The sequence below is a fragment of the Coregonus clupeaformis genome, chromosome 9 (genome assembly GCF_020615455.1).
Source record: "Coregonus clupeaformis isolate EN_2021a chromosome 9, ASM2061545v1, whole genome shotgun sequence".
NCBI lineage: Eukaryota > Metazoa > Chordata > Actinopteri > Salmoniformes > Salmonidae > Coregonus > Coregonus clupeaformis.
The window spans coordinates 31,300,500-31,320,305 of NC_059200.1; the positions used below are offsets into that span (position 1 = coordinate 31,300,500).

At 44.4% G+C, this 19,806-nt stretch overlaps 1 protein-coding gene across 2 annotated transcripts in view; it reads left to right on the plus strand.

Annotated features, from left to right (window-relative positions):
- The window catches only part of LOC121573756 (unconventional myosin-XVIIIa), a 115,293-nt gene that overhangs the window by 50,615 nt on the left and 44,872 nt on the right, over window positions 1–19,806 (plus strand). For both annotated transcript variants that reach the window (XM_041885981.2, XM_041885982.2), the window contains exons 15-21: window positions 4,349–4,478; window positions 5,581–5,740; window positions 5,824–6,010; window positions 8,071–8,278; window positions 8,453–8,562; window positions 10,140–10,205; window positions 11,820–11,948. In XM_041885981.2, coding sequence (XP_041741915.1) covers window positions 4,349–4,478; window positions 5,581–5,740; window positions 5,824–6,010; window positions 8,071–8,278; window positions 8,453–8,562; window positions 10,140–10,205; window positions 11,820–11,948 — 990 coding nt within the window. The remainder of the gene's footprint in view (window positions 1–4,348; window positions 4,479–5,580; window positions 5,741–5,823; window positions 6,011–8,070; window positions 8,279–8,452; window positions 8,563–10,139; window positions 10,206–11,819; window positions 11,949–19,806) is intronic.

The window sequence follows — 19,806 nt, forward strand, 5'->3', positions numbered from 1 at the left end:
GGTTAGAGAATTTGAATGAATAGGGCCCTATGTCCTGCTTTCTATGACCATGGCAGCTTCATGCTGTACAGGAGTTCTCTCTTCACCTTTCTATGGGATTTCTCTTTGATATTGGCACAGTCCAGTGCAACATTATCTAACATTAACTCCCTTATGAATCTCTTGGTACTTTGAACTGCCAGATCTCTGTAATCATGGCACCCTGCCGCTCTGACTGGCCATAGTTTTCACGGTGCACCTTTATGCATATTATAATTACATTCATGAGTCCTTTGTGATTCACAGTTAGTCAGTCTAGCGTTATTGTATCAATTTTTGCAGATTTTAGAATTTTCAGTTTAATGTTCCGTTAATTTTTTTCACCTTAGAAGAGGTTAATATAATATATGAATGCCTCCGTAGAGGAATCAACAGAAAGAAAGGTGAAGGAAAAGGAAGATATTTCATTCAGCAAACAAAAACTAGGAAACTTACTCTGGTGGAAGAAAACATTTTTTCGCTTCTCCTCCAGTGTGTGAAGTGTGTGCCATGGAAACAGAAATGACACGGTGTTGACAGTGTAAGAGCTAGCTGTGTAATAATTCCTGGTTGGTTGCTTTGAGTGCTCTGCTTTTTAAGGGGTCCTGGCCCTGCTGGAGCAGTCTTCAAAAGCACTGAACCAGTGTACAGCAGATGGCTGCAAAAGGTCAAAGCCTTTTTAAAGGCTGACAAAGCAAAAGAATGGCACAGCCCACGCCATTTGAGAGCACTCTCTGTTCATGTCGAGACACAAGGATGAAAGCTGACAGTTGAATTTACACTGACACTCTTCAAATGTTGTCCCCTGACATTAAAAAGTCAGTACCCATGGGTTCACTGGGCTCTGTTTGTTTGCTATGAAGGCTTTTAGTGGTCCAGGAAGAGGCATTTGTGGGTGTGCGTGGCTGCCTGCGTGTGCGCGTCCAAACTGACAGAGGGATTATTTTGATATATCTAGGTTCAAAGAATTCAACAATACTAATTATCATCCCCTAATATTAAGTGTCAGTGTTTCTCCTATATTAATCGTTCCCACCACTCCCCCCAAAAATATATTTATATAAAAATGTTGGGATGGTAAAACGTGTAAACTTAAACGACTAAAACCAGATATACAGTATATAGAAAAACCAGATATAAAGTATATAGAAAAGATAATGGAGCTATGTATTTATAAGATCATCTTTGAGAACTAACAACCACCAAAATAAAACTAGACAGTCAGGGAAAATCTAAAATCCCCAAAATGTCATGGCATGGGGCCCCCATTGATTTTGTTATGTTTGAGTCACTCAGCATAAGAACACGGAATAAGCCATGGCAAAATTTGAGTTACATATGGGATAAACAAAACGTACAGTCAAAAACACAATAGAAAATATATATACAGTGTGTGCAAATGTAGTAAGTTATGGAGGTAAGGCAATAAATAGGCCATAGTGCAAAATAATTACAATTTCGTATTAACACTGGAGTGATAGATGTGCAGAAGATGATGTGCAAATAGAGATACTGGGGTGCAAATGAGCAAAATAAATAACAATATGGGGATGAGGTAGTTGGATGGGCTAATTACAGATGGGCTGTGTACAGGTGCAGTGATCGGTGAGCTGCTCTGACAACTGATGCTTAAAGTTAGTGAGGGAGATAAGTGTCTCCAGCTTCAGAGATTTTTGCAGTTTGTTCCAGTCATTGGCAGCAGAGAACTGGAAGGAATGGCGGCGAAAGGAGGTGTTGGCTTTGGGGATGACCAGTGAGATATACCTGCTGGAGCGCATACTACGGGTGGGTGTTGCTATGGTGACCAATGAGCTAAGATAAGGCGGGGATTTGCCTAGCAGTGATAACACTGATAAGTCTGCCCGTAAGTGGGTATATATTCTTTAATTTAGAAAGAGACATTTCAAGAGAGAAACGGGTTAGAGTTCAGTTATACCAAAAAGCTCAATTGTGGCTGGCATTCTAGTGATAATTGCTGAAGTGGCCTGTGTGGAGTGCAGGCTTCCTGAGTGCTCCAGTGCTCTCTGAGGTCTTTCTCTGATACTGGGCATAATGAGAGTCATGTCTAATGGCCTGTCTCTCTCTGCCGTCTGGACCTCAGAAAACAAACTACTGCAATTGCTTTATGAAAAACGACTGTATTTTTGTGGTTGCTATTCAATAAAAGCCTTAATCTGAAAGCAGTGGCTGTGTCCGAATACCCATACTGCATTCTAAATAGTAGGCATTTTGGGTATGCGAAAATAGAACGTTTTATAGTATGTGAAATTTGAGTATGCATTAAATGCCAGGATGTCATACTAATTTCGGCTTTTCGTCTAGTAGAATTCGCTGCATACTTGAGGAAGAAAATTGTCTTTCGAGACACGTGTTTGACAACAGATGATAAGTGACGCGCTATACCAAAATGAACGAATGGTTGGAATGAATGCAATTGCGCATTAGATGACGCATTCTCAGCCTAGTATGTTGATATTTGTTGCTTATTGCATAACTAAACAGTGTGTTCTAAATAGTATGTAGTATGATTAGTACACAGTATGTCGTTTTAGTAAGTAGTAGGCAAGACAGATTTCGGACATGGCCAGTGTTTCATTGTGTTGTCAGTGAAATATTTTGGTGGTAAATATGATCAGCTGACTCAATCACACCGTTTTTAGTTATCGTTTGTTGTGGAAATATAGTCAGGAGAGAGTTGGGAAAGGTGCTGTGCTATTACAGGTGAAAAGCCTTGTAACAAAAAGGTTTGCCGACATTTCCAAAGGCTTATAGAATGATTCCTACAAAGTAGAGGGTCAGAAACCTTTTGACTTTTTCCACAATTTGTTGTTACAGCCTGAATAAAAAAATTGATTCAATTTAGATTTAGTGTCACTGGCTTACACACAATACTCCATAATGTCAAAGTGGAATTATATTTTTAGAAATGTTTACAAATGAATTAAAAATGGAAAGCTGAACTGGCTTGAGTCAATAAGTATTCAACCCCTTTGTAATGGCAAGCCTAAATAAGTTCAGGAGTAAAAATGTGCTTAATAAGTTGCATGGACTCACTCTGTGTGCAATAATAGTGTTTAACATGATTTTTGAATGACCACATCATCTGTAAGGTCACTCAGTTGAGCAGTGATTTCAAACACAGATTCAACCACAAAGACAGGGAGGTTTTCCAATGCCTCGCAAAGAAGGGCACCTATTGGTAGATGGATGACAAAGGAAAAAAAGCAGACAATGAATATACCTTTGAGCATGGTAAAGTTATTAATTACACTTTGGATGGTGTATCAATACACCCAGTCACTACAAAGGTACAGGTCTCCTTCCTAACTCAGTTGCTGGAGAGGAAGGAAACCGCTCCGGAATTTCACCATGAGGCCAATGGTGACTTTAAAACAGTTACAGATTTTAATGGTTGTGATAGGAGAAAACTGAGGATGGATCAACAACATTGTAGTTACTCCACAATACTAACCTACATGACAGAGTGAAAAGAAGGAAGCCTGTACAGAATAAAAATATTCCAAAACATGCATCTTGTTTGCAATAAGGCACTAAAGTAAAACTGCCAAAAATGTGGGTAAAATATGTCCTGAATACAAAGCATTATGTTTGGGGCAAATTCAACACATCACTGAGTACCACTCTTCATATTTTCAAGCATGGTGGTGGCTGCATCATGTTATGGGTATGCTTGTCATTGGCAAGGACTAGGGAGTTTTTTTGGGGATAAAAATAAACTGAATAGAGCTAAGCACAGGCAAAGTCCTAGAGGAAAACATGGTTCAGGCTTTCCAACAGACACTGGGAGACAAATTCATCTTTTAGCAGGACAATAACCTAAAACACAAGGCCAAATATACACTGGAGTTGCTTACCAAGACGACATTGAATGTTCCTGAGTGGCCTTGTTACAGTTTTGACTTAAATCTGCTTGAAAATGGCTGTCTAGAAATGATCAACAAGCAACTTGACAGACGTTGAATAATTTTTTAAAATAATAATGTGCAAATATTGTACTATCCAGGTGTGCAGAGCTCTTAGAGACTTACCCAGAAAGAATCGCTTCCAAAGGTGATTCTAACATATATTGACTCAGGGGTGTGAATACTGATGTAAATTAGATATTTATGCATTTCATTTTTTCTCCTAAAAACAGGTTATCAATTTGTCATTATGGGGTATTGTGTGTAGATGGGTTTGAATTCAGGCTGTAACACAACAAAATGTGGAATAAGTCAAAGGGTATGGATACTTTCTGAAAGCACTGTACAACCATCCGAAGGACTGGGTAGAGGCATGTCTGACCAGTGTATGCATGTGTGTGTGCCAGCGGAGGACTGATGAGGCGCGGGGCCTGTTGTGGCTGATGGAGGAGGAGGCTCTGCAGCCTGGGGGTTCAGAGGATACTCTACTGGGACGCCTCTTCAGCTACTATGGCCCTGCCAAGGGAGAGCGCAAAGGTGAACACACACAGTCAAATCTGTTGCTCATCACTCAGGCACAGATCAACAACAGTCACATCTGTTATCTCTCTCTCTCTCTCTCTCACTCACACACACACACACACACACACACACACACACACACACACACACACAAGAAAGTTAGAGGCACAAAGATCATACCCCCAAGGGATGCTAACCTCTTACCATTACCAATAAAAGGGGAGGTTAGCATTTTTTGGGGGGCATGATATTTATGCCTCTAACTTTCTCACTTATTATTATTATTATTATTATTATTATTATTATTATTAACGATTCATTCATGATTACCCTTAATCATGGTAGCATCCACATTAATGTAGAAGTGTTCAGAAACATATTCTATTCTTATTTAAAATAAAAGTGACTCCAAAATGACACAGTACATTATTTACCATTCATTTCTATTGGCCACCACAACATAATCAGTCACAAGCCTGACGTAGTCATTGCGTGCTAGGAATATGGGACCAAATACTACACTGTTGACTACTTCAATACTCATATGTGCATTTGTCCAAATACTTATATCTTCAAATGGGGGGACTAGATCCATAAAGTGCTTTCATTTCTAAACGATAAAACGGATATGTATGAAAATACCCTCAAATAAAAGGTGGCATTCTATACTGTTGCCTCATATGAAACATTTGATCTCAAATCCAAAATGCTGGAGTATAGAGCCAAATAAAAAGTTTTAGCTTCACTATCCAAATAAATACCAAAACAATAGAATTGCCATGGAAACGTGTGGGGGGGGAAAGGGCCGTGGGGGAAAGATCCCGAGTCTCCTCATTGCCTCCCAGCAAAATGGGCCTCCATTTAGGCTAGTGTTTATATGTGCATTTCACACTATGTTGAGATAAAATACTGTTTTGAAAAATATATATATACAAAAATAAAATGCCTTATAGAAAATACAATGTCCGGTGATATGATAAATGTATTTGTATGTTTTTCTTCTTCATATATGTTCATTGCCACACAATGCACACATATATAAACATCCATCCACAGACGCAAACATTCATTGAAATACATAATGGTTATCAACTCCTTTTCCCTCTCTACCTGTCAGATCACACCTTGCTGCTGAAGAGTGGGAAGCCACATCACTTCCTGTTGGGCCACAGTCATGGGACAGACTGGGTGGAGTATGACGCCCGTGGTTGGCTGAGCCATGCCAAACAGAACCCTGCCTCTACCAACGCAGGGAGTCTCCTGCAGGACTCCCACAAGTAAGACCCACATAATGTTTTAGCTTGATTGGCAATGCTTGCAACAGACATGTCTGACCCTGATTGGTGTCTCTCCTTTCCAGGAAGAACATCAGTGGTCTTTTTATGAGCCGAGGAGGCGGGGCCACCATCCTGCCAGGCTCCATCGCGGGCATGGAGGGTGTTTCACAGCTGACCTTGCGGCGCGCCACCAGCATGAGGAAGACCTTCACCACTGGGGTGGCGGCAGTCAAGAAGAAGTCCCACTGCATCCAGATCAAACTACAAGTGGTAAGAGGCTGGGGGCCGTCTGCAGGGGGCAGATCTGGTGGAGAGAAGGAAAGCGAGAGGGCTTCCCAAAAAATCATATTTACACTTCTGTTCCTGTAACAGTCTGGGCATATCCAGCTAAGTTGTTGGGCCACAGGGCCTCTCATTTGAATCCTACCCATGGGCTGATTCAGTAATAGGAGTCATTTAATTAGCACTACCTAATATATACCCTCCCTCCGGAAGAGGTGTTCGCATAGCGTTTGGGAGATCATCCATCTTCCTGTGTTTTTACCATATTATTACAGCTTGAAAGCGTAGGAGCTAGGAGACATCCACGTGTAGGTCCTAGGCATTCGATTTCCTGCTCCTGAGAGTACTTTCCTTAACTATACCATTTATTAAAACACAGGCGGATTGCTTAATGTATGAAATGTACTATTAAACTCAGCAAAAAAAGAAACGTCCCTTTTTCAGGACACTGTCTTTCAAAGATAATTTGTAAAAATCCAAATAACTTCACAGATCTTCATTATAAAGGGTTTAAACACTGTTTCCCATGCTTGTTCAATGAACCATAAACAATTAATGAACATGCACCTGTGGAACGGTCGTTAAGACACTAACCGCTTACAGACGGTAGGCAATTAAGGTCACAGTTATGAAAACTTAGGACATTAAACAGGCCTTTCTACTGACTCTGAAAAACACCAAAAGAAAGATGTCCAGGGTCCCTGCTCATCTGCGTGGACGTGCCTTAAGCATGCTGCAAGGAGGCATGAGGACTGCAGATGTGGCCAGGGCAATAAATTGCAATGTCCGTACTGTGAGACGCCTAAGACAGCGCTACAGGGAGACAGGACGGACAGCTGATCGTCCTCGCAGTGGCAGACCATGTGTAACAACACCTGCACAGGATCGGTACATCCGAACATCACACCTGCGGGACAGGTACAGGATGGCAACAACAACTGCCCGAGTTACACCAGGAATGCACAATCCCTCCATCAGTGCTCAGACTGTCCGCAATAGGCTGAGAGAGGCTGGACTGAGGGCTTGTAGGCCTGTTGTAAGGCAGGTCCTCACCAGACATCACTGGCAACAACGTTGCCTATGGGCACAAACCCACCGTCGCTGGACCAGACAGGACTGGCAAAAAGTGCTCTTCACTGACAAGTCGCGGTTTTGTCTCACCAGGGGTGATGGTCGGATTCGCGTTTATCGTCGAAGGAATGAGCGTTACACTGAGGCCAGTACTCTGGAGCGGGATCGATTTGGAGGTGGAGGGTCCGTCATGGTCTGGGGCGGTGTGTCAGAGCATCATCGGACTGAGCTTGTTGTCATAGCAGGCAATCTCAACGCTGTGCGTTACAGGGAAGACATCCTCCTCCCTCATGTGGTACCCTTCCTGCAGGCTCATCCTGACATGACCCTCCAGCATGACAATGCCACCAGCCATACTGCTCGTTCTGTGCGTGATTTCTTGCAAGATAGGAATGTCAGTGTTCTGCCATGGCCAGCGAAGAGCCCGGATCTCAATCCCAGTGAGCACGTCTGGGACCTGTTGGATTGGAGGGTGAGGGCTAGGGCCATTCCCCTCCAGAAATGTCCGGGAAATTGCAGGTGCCTTGGTGGAAGAGTGGAGTAACATCTCACAGCAAGAACTGGCAAATCTGGTGCAGTCCATGAGGAGGAGATGCACTGCAGTACTTAATGCAGCTGGTGGCCACACCAGATACTGACTGTTACTTTTGATTGTGACCCCCCCTTTGTTCAGGGACACATTATTCAATTTCTGTTAGTCACATGTCTGTGGAACTTGTTCAGTTTATGTCTGTTGTTGAATCATGTTATGATCATACAAATATTTACACATGTTAAGTTGACAGTGAGAGGATGTTTCTTTTTTTGCTGAGTTTATATCCATTAGAGAGAGCCAGTGTATGGAGCCTTTGCATATGATTAATGGTTTAGACTCTGATTAGGCCGGTTACTCTCTCGATGCATGTTGAGGCCTTGCCCTCTCTCATAGCACTCACTGTTACCATTTGAGTCCCAGCTAACTCCCCTCTCTTCTGCAGGACGCTCTGCTGGACACTGTGCGGAGGTCCAGGGTTCACTTTATCCACTGCCTGCTGCCCAATTCTGATGCCCTGCGGGTGGGCAGAGCGGAGTTGGAGGCCCAGGGGGAGAGTGGAGACTCTGGCCTGATGCAGCTGGATGTGGCCCTGCTCCGGACCCAGCTCCGCGGCTCCAAGCTGCTGGACGCCCTCAGAATCTACAGACAAGGTGAGAAAGCTGATTGGACTGGAGGCTGTGGATGTTAGACTAGAAAGGTCTGGAAGGGTCTCTCAAACCAAACGATGAACACTGCTGTTCTTCACAAAGAGCAGTGTTTAAATAAATCTTTATGTAAGAAAAATAGAGCTTTATAACCTTGCCCCGATGTCCTTGTCTTTACAGGATACCCTGATCACATGGTCTTCTCCGAGTTCCGCCGCCGCTTCAACGTGCTGGCACCACACCTGAACAAGAAACTTGGCCGCAACTACATGGTGAAGGATGAGAAGAGGGTGAGTCTATTTTTCTGTGTGTGTGTTTGGAGAAAATAATATGATTCAGGCCAGCCTGAGGTCTGCATTGTTATATTAATGAGCTGAATAGGCCATCTCCTCCGTGGCTGTCAGTAGCCCACTGACAGAGGAATTAACCTCTATTAATCAGGGCCATTGTGATGACCTAATCAACTTAGCCACAGCTGCATCCCACTCACTACCAAGTCTAATCAATAAGGAGCAGAGACAGGAAGCACTGGGGTTTAAGGCTGAACAAAATACCCAAAACTTGGTACTGCACTTATCAACTTTGTGAAATATATTGTCTAACCTGGAGGCCGTCTGGCGGGTGGTTTTTCCCTAATGATTTGCTTATGAAGGGAGCTCCCCACTGCATTGGTTTATGTGAGATGTGACTGGTGAGAGGGCCTAATGTTTATTGCAGCCATTTTTATCTCAATATCAAATCATTTCTGGGTAACAATTAAGTACCTTACTTTTGTTTATTTGACAATTTTCATTGAAATCAATCAAAGTATCTTAGCAAAGAGCAATTTCTCAAGCAAGAATTTTGCTAGGACTGTCTGGGAGTGGTCTGAGTGGGGAGGTGGAAAACTAGCTTTTATTGGCAGAGAGGTTTGGAACTCTCTTTCTGATTGGTCTGTTAACTAATTGGTGATGTCACCAGACAGGCCAAAACTCCATCCCACTAAAACAGGTTGAAATCTCAGGCGGTTTGTTAAAAATGCTCTTACACTAAAAGGGCATTATCATTTTCACAGTATTATTACAAACTCATAGTGTGGAAATGTATATAAAACACAGAGAAATCACTTGACTGCACTGGTCCTTTAAAAGTGTTTTAGTGTAGCCTAACCTGTGAAGGGAGGATTGCTAATGAGTGTTCCACTCTGAGGTTAACTATCAATGAGGGTCAATTGTGTCTTGGTCCCCTGCAAGAGGAGCCTGGCTGAAGTGAAACGGTGGGGAATAAACATGAGAGCGTGAGCGAAGTGGGTAAAAACAGAGAAAAGCAGATTTCCCCTGCGTCAGCTTCTCGGAGCGGGGTTTCTATTGAAACAGCATCAGACAAAAGACCCTCAGTGCTCTGGGCTGCAGCCCCTCTCACAGTGTAATCTAGATGGGGGCTTTCAGGCTGGGGGCTCAAGTAGACCTGTCCACACCACACAGGGAAGGGGAAGGCAGAGAGACTCATGGAGATGGACAGAAACACAGAGGGAGAGCTGCAGGCGGTGCCTCTCTGCAGAGGCTGTATTTGTTCAAGTCTGCTATGGGGCCGAGACCACCACAGGGTCAGGAGGGATGAGCCTGGAGCAGGTGGATTCTGGAGGACTAGCTGTCTGGTCAGTTTTAATTTGCCTCTCTCCCTGCACATGCTCTGTGTCCTGGAGGAGAGAGTGGGGATTGGGGGCAGAGGTGTGAGGGGAGAATGTGAAAGGAATACAGTTCAGGATTCTGTCTGATAAGAGAAGTGGTTGTTGGGATCCTCTGTGTCAGTGGTCAGCTCTGCGGGACTGCTGTAGAGGGATAATCCGGGGGTAGAGGGGCAGTGACTGATCTGTGTGTGTTTCCAGGCTGTGGAGGAGCTGCTGGAGTCCCTGGACCTGGAGAAGAACAGCTATCACATGGGACTGAGCAGGGTGAGTACCACTACTACCACAGTAAAACCTCACACCTTGAATGAGTCACTGGTAAAACTACCTCGGTTTATATTATATTGTGTGAGAGGGGTTATAGAAACTCAAAAACCGAATGTTGCATACAGTAGGTTTCCTTAATTTGTAGCTATAGATTCCTCCTTCCAGGTGTTTCTCCTTGAGGAATGTGTTTGTCATTGTGTGAACTGTCTGGCAAGTGTTGGCTGCCCTGGAAGTCTCTTTGCTGAGGAGGATGGATCTGAGAGGCGTGCCTGCCTTCCAGCCTCACTGTGAGACACACAATCATGTCTCCTTTGTATTCATGTCAATATGGAGTCATTTCTGGCAGGTGATGGACTTTTAATCCCATCAGTTGGGAAGTGGCCCAAAGCCAACAAGAACATCAGGAGAAACAACGTTGGGAGAAACAATGGCTCCTATGCTCCCAGATGCTGGTAATTTACTGGACCAAATTACAACATGGGAGAGATGGTAATTATTTTGGAGACCACTGCAGTTGCCTTTGGGGTTTGATCTGGGCTCCGGAGTAGATTAGCACCAAGATGGTGCTTCGCAAAGCATTCCAATGGCGTCCTAGCAACAGCAGTGACTCCAGCAGAATGCCAATTAACAGCAGCACCAAATCTTGTCATGACACTGGGTCCACACAACTCTCGCTGTGGTAAACACTGTCACAACTGGAAGTCACATGGCTAACGAGATGGTGTCACATTTAATGTCTCCATTCTGATCATAATAGAACCCAGACAAATCTCCTCACTGGTGGAGAAACGGTTACAGTATGGACAAAGTACGGCTGACACTTCTTTCTTCTTTCCATTACCCTATGTAGAGAGAGTTTTTCTAAGAGGACAAAAGAGAAACATCAGTTTGATTTTGAAGCCAATTTCATGACATTGTCCCTCTAACATGATTGTACAGTATGTAGCCCTCTTCTCAATATCGGGCTATATACTATATCTAAAGCGGAAATTGATAGTTAAATATAGTTCCATGCCCGTAGCGAGAGAAAAAAATGTCCCCTGATTTTTAATTTCCAAAATCTGGTCACCTTAACTTCAGGTCAGTTCCACCTCCTAGTTCTTTCATGTATGCCAGGAAGGTTTGGTCATTTATAAAGCACTGGAGCCTGGCTACGGAGGCCTTGGATAGAGACGGCTCTCCCATCACTATCTGTCCTTCGCCTTAAGCAGCTGACTGACTGCCACCAGCCTTCACACTGCTTCACACAGCCCTGGTGTGATTATGTCTCTGTGTGTGTGAATGACAGGAGCATGTCATGTGATGGCACTTCAACTGGCCCTTTTAAATCTGTTTCACCTCTGACCCAGCTAATAGGGACACAATGCTAACACTGTCAGAGATAGCGACTTCATCACCCAATAGATTGCCTTCTCTCCTTTTCTTTAGACTACAATGAATGGATTATAATATTTCCAGTTAATGTAATATATTTGTATAGTAGGTGCTAAAAAGGCAGATATTTTCTTGAGGTCAGTTATGTGCCAAAATTATTGATTGGAATCCACTCCGAAATTGAACAAACATGACCTTTTTTTTGATGATGAACTAAAAGGTGTGTTCTTTTGTCCCCAGTTGTTCTTCAGAGCGGGGACCTTGGTGAAACTGGAGGAGCAGAGGGAGGAGCAGACCAGACGCAACATCACCCTGTTCCAAGCAGCCTGCAGTGGATACCTGGCCAGACAGGCCTTCAGGAAGAGGAAGGTAGGCATGACTACACCACGGCTTCACGGTCATCCAGCTAGCTGCTGCTTCTTGGAGTGTACCTGTCAGAGAAGAAAGTCATAAGCAGGGAAGGAGACAAAGATGTACTGTGTATGTCAAGGCTATTGACTGTGACTGTCCAATATGATCAAAATCTGTTTTATAGTTAGAATTTTATTTATTTTCCATGATTTACATTGATAAATCATTTTGAGATGATCATTTTGAGACAGAAAACAAGTTGATTGTGGTCTATGTGGTTGCCTTGGAGTCTGTGGAGTGAAGGAGCCTGTTCCTAATTTTAGAGGATGTTTGCTCTGCCATAGGACTACAGCTACCTCTGCTGTAAATCTCTAACTAGGACTTAGTAAATCCATCAGCCTAACCCCTCCCCATCCCCCCTTCCTCCTACCTGATGCACCCTGTCACCATCTGCACCAGCTACGGGGTGACATGTCCCCCTCAATCACACCCTATCATATGTGTTAGCGTTTCCTTCTTCTCCATTCTAGCTCTACTTCTCCCTCCATTTATCTCTCTCCATGAGATGGGGCCATCTCTCTGGCCCTGATAGCATCTCTGCAACTGATGTATGGAATGCAGCTCTCCTCTCCTCCACTGTGTGTGATTACACTCTAAGTGAGGAGGCTGTCTTCATCTGTCTGGCCAGCCCTGAACTCTCTGGCTGGTACACAACCACCCACAGGACATCACTACCTTCACTGGCTGGACCTATCCTTCACCTCCACACCTACACTACCATTTACAGATCAGTCATCGTTGTTTACACTCATTGTCTTCAGGCAGCATCCATACAATGACACCGTGGTGAAGAAGGCACGACAGCGGCTCTTCAACCTTGGGATGCTGAAGAAATTCGACCTGTCCCTGAGGGCCCTCACAGTGTAATACAGAAGCACCATCGAGAGCATACTGTCGGGCTGCATCTCAGCCTGGTATGGCAACTCCACCGCCGCGGACTGCAAGGTGCTACAGAGGGTGGTACATGCAGCCGAACGCACCATTGGGTGCACGCTGCCTGCCGTCCAGGACACCTACAACACCAGGTGTCGCAAGAAGGTCAAGAAGATCTGGGACCCCAGCCACCCGAGCCTTGGCCTGTTCTCCCCGTTTCCATCACTCAGACTACCCCCAGACCATCAGGCTGCTGAATAGCCACCACTAGTCAGCTACATTTACATTTTACATTTTAGTCATTTAGCAGACGCTCTTATCCAGAGCGACTTACAGTTAGTGAATACATATTTTTTTATACTGGCCCCCCGTGGGAATCGAACCCACAACCCTGGCGTTGCAAACGCCATGCTCTATCAACTGAGCTACATCCCTGCCGGCCATTCCCTCCCCTACCCTGGACAACGCTGGGCCAATTGTGCGCCGCCCATGAGTCTCCCGGTCGCGGCCGGCTGCGACAGAGCCTGGATACGAACCAGGATCTCTAGTGGCACAGTTAGCACTGCGATGCAGTGCCTTAGACCACTGCGCCACTCAGGAGCTACTTGCTCCCCCTGTCCCCCTCCTGGCTCCCCGGACCCCCCCGCCTCCCCAATGGAAATGTATTATTATTTGTAGTTATTTCAATTTTTTGTATTATCTATTTTTATTTTTGTTTTATTTCTGTTTGTCCTGCATTGTTGGAGCTCAACAATTTCACTGTACCCTGTAATTACATCTGTAACCCAGTACATGTGACTATTAAACTCTAACTAATCTAATATGGCTTTAAGCTTTCTGAGAAACGGACATACGCTGCAATATCTTCCCAAGTAGGTCTAGGGGAATTGTTTTATAGATAGTTTAGCCATTTTTGTTATCACTGCATCTATTAAAGAGTTGTGAATCTTTTTATTCATTTATTTTTATGATCAAATCAAATCACATTTTATTGGTCACATGCGCCGAATACAACAGGTGCAGACATTGCAGTGAAATGCTTACTTACAGCCCTTAACCAACAGTGCATTAATTTTTTTATAAAAAAGTAAAATAAAACAACAACAAAAAAGTGTTGAGGGGAAAAAAAGAGCAGAAGTAAAATAAAATAACAGTAGGGAGGCTATATATACAGGGGGGTACCGGTGCAAAGTCAATGTGCGGGGGCACCGGCTAGTTGAGGTAGTTGGAGTAATATGTACATGTGGGTAGAGTTAAAGTGACTATGCATAAATAATTAACAGAGTAGCAGCAGCGTAAAAATATGGGGTGGGGGTGGGGGGGCAGTGCAAATAGTCAGGGTAGCCATGATTAGCTGTTCAGGAGTCTTATGGCTTGGGGGTAGAAGCTGTTGGACCTAGACTTGGCACTTCGGTACCGCTGGCCGTGCAGTAGCAGAGAGAACAGTCTATGACTAGGGTGGCTGGAGTCTTTGACAATTTTTAGGGCCTTCCTCTGACACCGCCTGGTATAGAGGTCCTGGATGGCAGGAAGCTTGGCCCCAGTGATGTACTGGGCCGTACGCACTACCCTCTGTAGTGCCTTGCGGTCAGAGGACGAGCAGTTGCCATACCAGGCGGTGATGCAACCAGTCAGGATGCTCTCGATGGTGCAGCTGTATAATTTTTTGAGGATCTGAGGACTCATGCCAAATCTTTTCAGTCTCCTGAGGGGGAATCGGCTTTGTCGTGCCCTCTTCACGACTATCTTGGTGTGTTTGGACCATGATAGTTTGTTGGTGATGTGGACACCAAGGAACTTGAAGCTCTCAACCTGTTCCACTAAAGCCCCGTCGATGAGAATGGGGGCGTGCTCAGTCCTCTTTTTTTTTTCCTGTAGTCCACAGTCATCTCCTTTGTCTGAGGGAGAGGTTGTTATCCTGGCACCACACGGCCAGGTCTCTGACCTCCTCCCTATAGGCTGTCTCATCGTTGTCGGTGATCAGGCCTACTGCTGTTGTGTCATCAGCAAACTTAATGATGGTGTTGGAGTTGTGCCTGGCCATGCAGTCATGGGTGAACAGGGAGTACAGGAGGGGACTGATCACGCACCCCTGAGAGATTGCATCATCTGTGGATCTGTTGGGGCGGTATGCAAATTGGAGTGGGTCTAGGGTTTCTGGGATAATGGTGTTGATGTGAGCCATGACCAGCCTTTCAAAGCACTTCATGGCTACAGATGTCAGTGCTATGGGTTGGTAGTCATTTAGGCAGGTTATCTTAGTGTCCTTGTGCACAGGGACTATGGTGGTCTGCTTGAAACATGTTGGTATTACAGACTCAGTCAGGGACATGTTGAAAATATCAGTGAAGACACTTGCCAGTTGGTCAGCACATGCTCGGAGTACACGTCCTGGTAATCCGTCTGGCCCTGCGGCCTTGTGAATGTTGACCTGCTCAAAAGTCTTACTCACATTGGCTACGGAGAGCGTGATCACATAGTCATCCGGAACAGCTGGTGCTCTCATGCATGCTTCAGTGTTGCTTGCCTCGAAGCGAGCATAGAAGTGGTTTAGCTTGTCTGGAAGTCTTGTGTCACTGGGCAGCTCTCGGCTGTGCTTCCCTTTGTAGTCTGTAATAGTTTTCAAGCCCTGCCACATCCGACGAGCGTCAGAGCCGGTGTAGTACGATTCAATCTCAGTCCTGTATTGACTATTTGCCTGTTTGATGGTTCGTCGGAGGGCATAGCGGGATTTCTTATAAGCGTCCGGGTTAGAGTCCCGCTCCTTGAAAGCGGCAGCTCTACCCTTTAGCTCAGTGCGGATGTTGCCTGTAATGCATGGCTTCTGGTTGGGGTATGTACATACGGTCACTGTGTGGACGACATCATCGATGCACTTATTGATGAAGCCAGTGACTGATGTGGTGTACTCCTCAATGCTATCTGAAGAATCTCAGAACATGTTCCAGTCTGTGCTAGCAAAACAGTCCTGTAGCTTAGCATCTGCGTCGTCTGACCACTTTTTTATTAACCGAGTCACTGGTGCTTCGTGCTTTAGTTTTTGCTTATAAACAGGAATCAGGAGGATAGAGTTATGGTCAGATTTGCTAAATGGAGGGCGAGGGAGAGCTTTGTATGCGTCTCTGTGTGTGGAGTAAAGATGGTCTAGAGTTTTTTTCCTCTGGTTGCACATTTAACATGCTGGTAGAAATTAGGTAGACATAAGCAGCTTTTGCGTAATGGGAATGTGGTGGAAATAGGAACCTGGAAAAGCCCAATGTTTTTCTCTTATGAAGTTCAAAGGGCATCGTTCAGAGACTGAGGCATGCTGAGGGAGAGGAGCGCCATTTAATCCGTTGGAAAGGGCAGGAAATCTGCACTGAGGAACTGTGTGAAGGCTAACTGTACCATTACTAAATCCATTAAGACTGCTTGCCTATTGTTTTTCTGAATGCCTTCTCTGTTTCCTCAATAGAAAGATACGATTCGGCCTCCCGTGTGGCACAGCGGTCTAAGGCACTGCATCGCAGTGCTTGAGGCTTCACTACAGACCCGGGTTCGATCCCAGGCTGTGTCACAACTGGCCGAGACCGGGAGTCCCATAGGGCGGCACACAATTGGCCCAGTATCGTCCGGGTTAAGGATTGACCGGGGGGGCTTTACTTGGCTCATCCTGCTCTAGCGACTCCTTGTGGCGGGCCGGGCGCCTGCAGGCTGACTTCGGTCGTCAGCTGAACGGTGTTTCCTCCGACACATTGGTGCGGCTGGCTTCCAGGTTAAGCGGGCGGGTGTTAAGGAGCGCGGTTTGGCGGGTCATGTTTCGGAGGATGCATGACTCGACCTTCACCTCTCCCGAGCCCGTTGGGGAGTTGCAGCGATGAGACAAGATCAGAATTGGATATGACAAAAAAAAGAATAAGATTCAATATATTTTTTCTTGTAAAATCTTTGTCTCTGAACTAAATTTCAGGTTTTTGTGTGGTGAGATGTAGTATGAGGGCTAAGGTTCTCTGATTTCATCTGGTTAAGAGTGGTTGTTTCATATCAGTGTATCAACAGTTATTTCTATTCCAGTCTAAAGATTTATTTGTTTGAGTAATTCTTGGTTTAGTGGTTCATTGTTCACCAGGTTTTTTTACCTGATTGCACCTTCTATGAACTTTTTAGATAATGTACAGTTCATCTGTAACATAATAAAGTCATAGACCTAGATTACCTTTAAAACAATGGGTTTTCATTGGAAACCTTGTGAGTCTGTCTGGTTTAGTCAGTGTGATAATGATGATAGACTAGGCCATTTGCATTTCTCTGTCTGCCCTGAAAATCACCTGAATGGCAAATATATGCACTAGGTAAAAAAGTAGTTATTCCAAATGCACCAGCCCAAGACCAGTGTAATTGGAGGAATGCGATGAAGTGGTATATTACTGTGTCGAGTTCCCTCACCCTCCCTCCCTTCTCCCTCCCTCTCCTGCAGGAAGATTAACTGAGTGTCTCTATCCAGAGGCCTGTTTTATAATAATGATTGTATAATAAAACCCACTAGTGCTCTCACTCGGTCTTCCCCGTTCATGAAATTTGATTAGGCTTCCATGATTCCACTTTCAGTGTATGACGTATCCGTTCTTAACAGATATGCCATGGTTAGATGGAAATACACTGAGGGTGTTAGGAATGTGTTCTATGGCAGCGGCAACTGAGATGAGCACAACTTCTGAAGTCACACACGTCTGAATCCATACGGTTGTAGTTCAAACAGAAATGTCAGGCTGGCAAACATACTTAGAAACATGGTGGTTGATGCCATATAATGTCCTGTAAGTTGATTGATTAATCATGACTTTCAGAGCTTTTTTGAAGTCCCAGTGTGACTTCATTACAAATACAGTACATACAGTGGGGGAAAAAAGTATTTAGTCAGCCACCAATTGTGCAAGTTCTCCTACTTAAAAAGATGAGAGGCCTGTAATTTTCATCATAGGTACACATCAACTATGACGGACAAATTGAGATTTTTTTTTCCAGAAAGTCACATTGTAGGATTTTTTATGAATTTATTTGCAAATTATGGTGGAAAATAAGTATTTGGTCACCTACAAACAAGCAAGATTTCTGGCTCTCACAGACCTGTAACTTCTTCTTTAAGAGGCTCCTCTGTGCTCCACTCGTTACCTGTATTAATGGCACCTGTTTGAACTTGTTATCAGTATAAAAGACACCTGTCCACAACCTCAAACAGTCACACTCCAAACTCCACTATGGCCAAGACCAAAGAGCTGTCAAAGGACACCAGAAACAAAACTGTAGACCTGCACCAGGCTGGGAAGACTGAATCTGCAATAGGTAAGCAGCTTGGTTTGAAGAAATCAACTGTGGGAGCAATTATTAGGAAATGGAAGACATACAAGACCACTGATAATCTCCCTCGATCTGGGGCTCCACGCAAGATCTCACCCCGCGGGTTCAAAATGATCACAAGAACGGTGAGCAAAAATCCCAGAACCACATGGGGGGACCTAGTGAATGACCTGCAGAGAGCTGGGACCAAAGTAACAAAGCCTACCATCAGTAAAACACTACGCCGCCAGGGACTCAAATCCTGCAGTGCCAGACGTGTCCCCCTGCTTAAGCCAGTACATGTCCAGGCCCGTCTGAAGTTTGCTAGAGTGCATTTGGATGATCCAGAAGAGGATTGGGAGAATGTCATATGGTCAGATGAAACCAAAATAGAACTTTTTGGTAAAAACTCAACTCTGTCGTGTTTGGAGGACAAAGAATGCTGAGTTGCATCCAAAGAACACCATACCTACTGTGAAGCATGGGGGTGGAAACATCATGCTTTGGGGCTGTTTTTCTGCAAAGGGACCAGGACGACTGATCCGTGTAAAGGAAAGAATGAATGGGGCCATGTATCGTGAGATTTTGAGTGAAAACCTCCTTCCATCAGCAAGGGCATTGAAGATGAAACGTGGCTGGGTCTTTCAGCATGACAATGATCCCAAACACACCGCCCGGGCAACGAAGGAGTGGCTTCGTAAGAAGCATTTCAAGGTCCTGGAGTGGCCTAGCCAGTCTCCAGATCTCAACCCCATAGAAAATCTTTGGAGGGAGTTGAAAGTCCGTGTTGCCCAACGACAGCCCCAAAACATCACTGCTCTAGGGGAGATCTGCATGGAGGAATGGGCCAAAATACCAGCAACAGTGTGTGAAAACCTTGTGAAGACTTACAGAAAACGTTTGACCTGTGTCATTGCCAACAAAGGGTATATAACAAAATATTGTGAAACTTTTGTTATTGACCAAATACTTATTTTCCAACATAATTTGCAAATAAATTCATTAAAAATCCTACAATGTGATTTTCTGGATTTTTTTCTTCTCATTTTGTCTGTCATAGTTGACGTGTACCTATGATGAAAATTACAGGCCTCTCTCATCTTTTTAAGTAGGAGAACTTGCACAATTGGTGGCTGACTAAATACTTTTTTCCCCCACTGTACATTGGCTTGCGAAAGTATTCAACCCCCTTGGCATTTTTCCTATTTTGTTGCCTTACAAGCTGGAATGAAAATTGATATTTGGGGTGTTTGTATCATTTTGATTTACACAACATGCCTACCACTTTGAAGATGCAAAGTATTTTTCTTGTGAAACAAACAATAAATAAGACAAAAAAACAGAACTTGAGCGTGCATAACTATTCACCCCCCCCCCCAAGTCAATACTTTGTAGAGGCACCTTTTGCAGCAATTACAGCTGCAAGTCTCTTGGGGTATGTCTCTATAAGCTTGGCACATCTAGCCACTGGAATTTCTGCCCATTCTTCAAGGCAAAATTGCTCCAGCTCCTTCAAGTTGGATGGGTTCCGCTGGTGTACAGCAATCTTTAAGTCATACCACAGATTCTCAATTGGATTGAGGTCTGGGCATTTACTAGGCCATTCCAATACATTTAAATGTTTCCC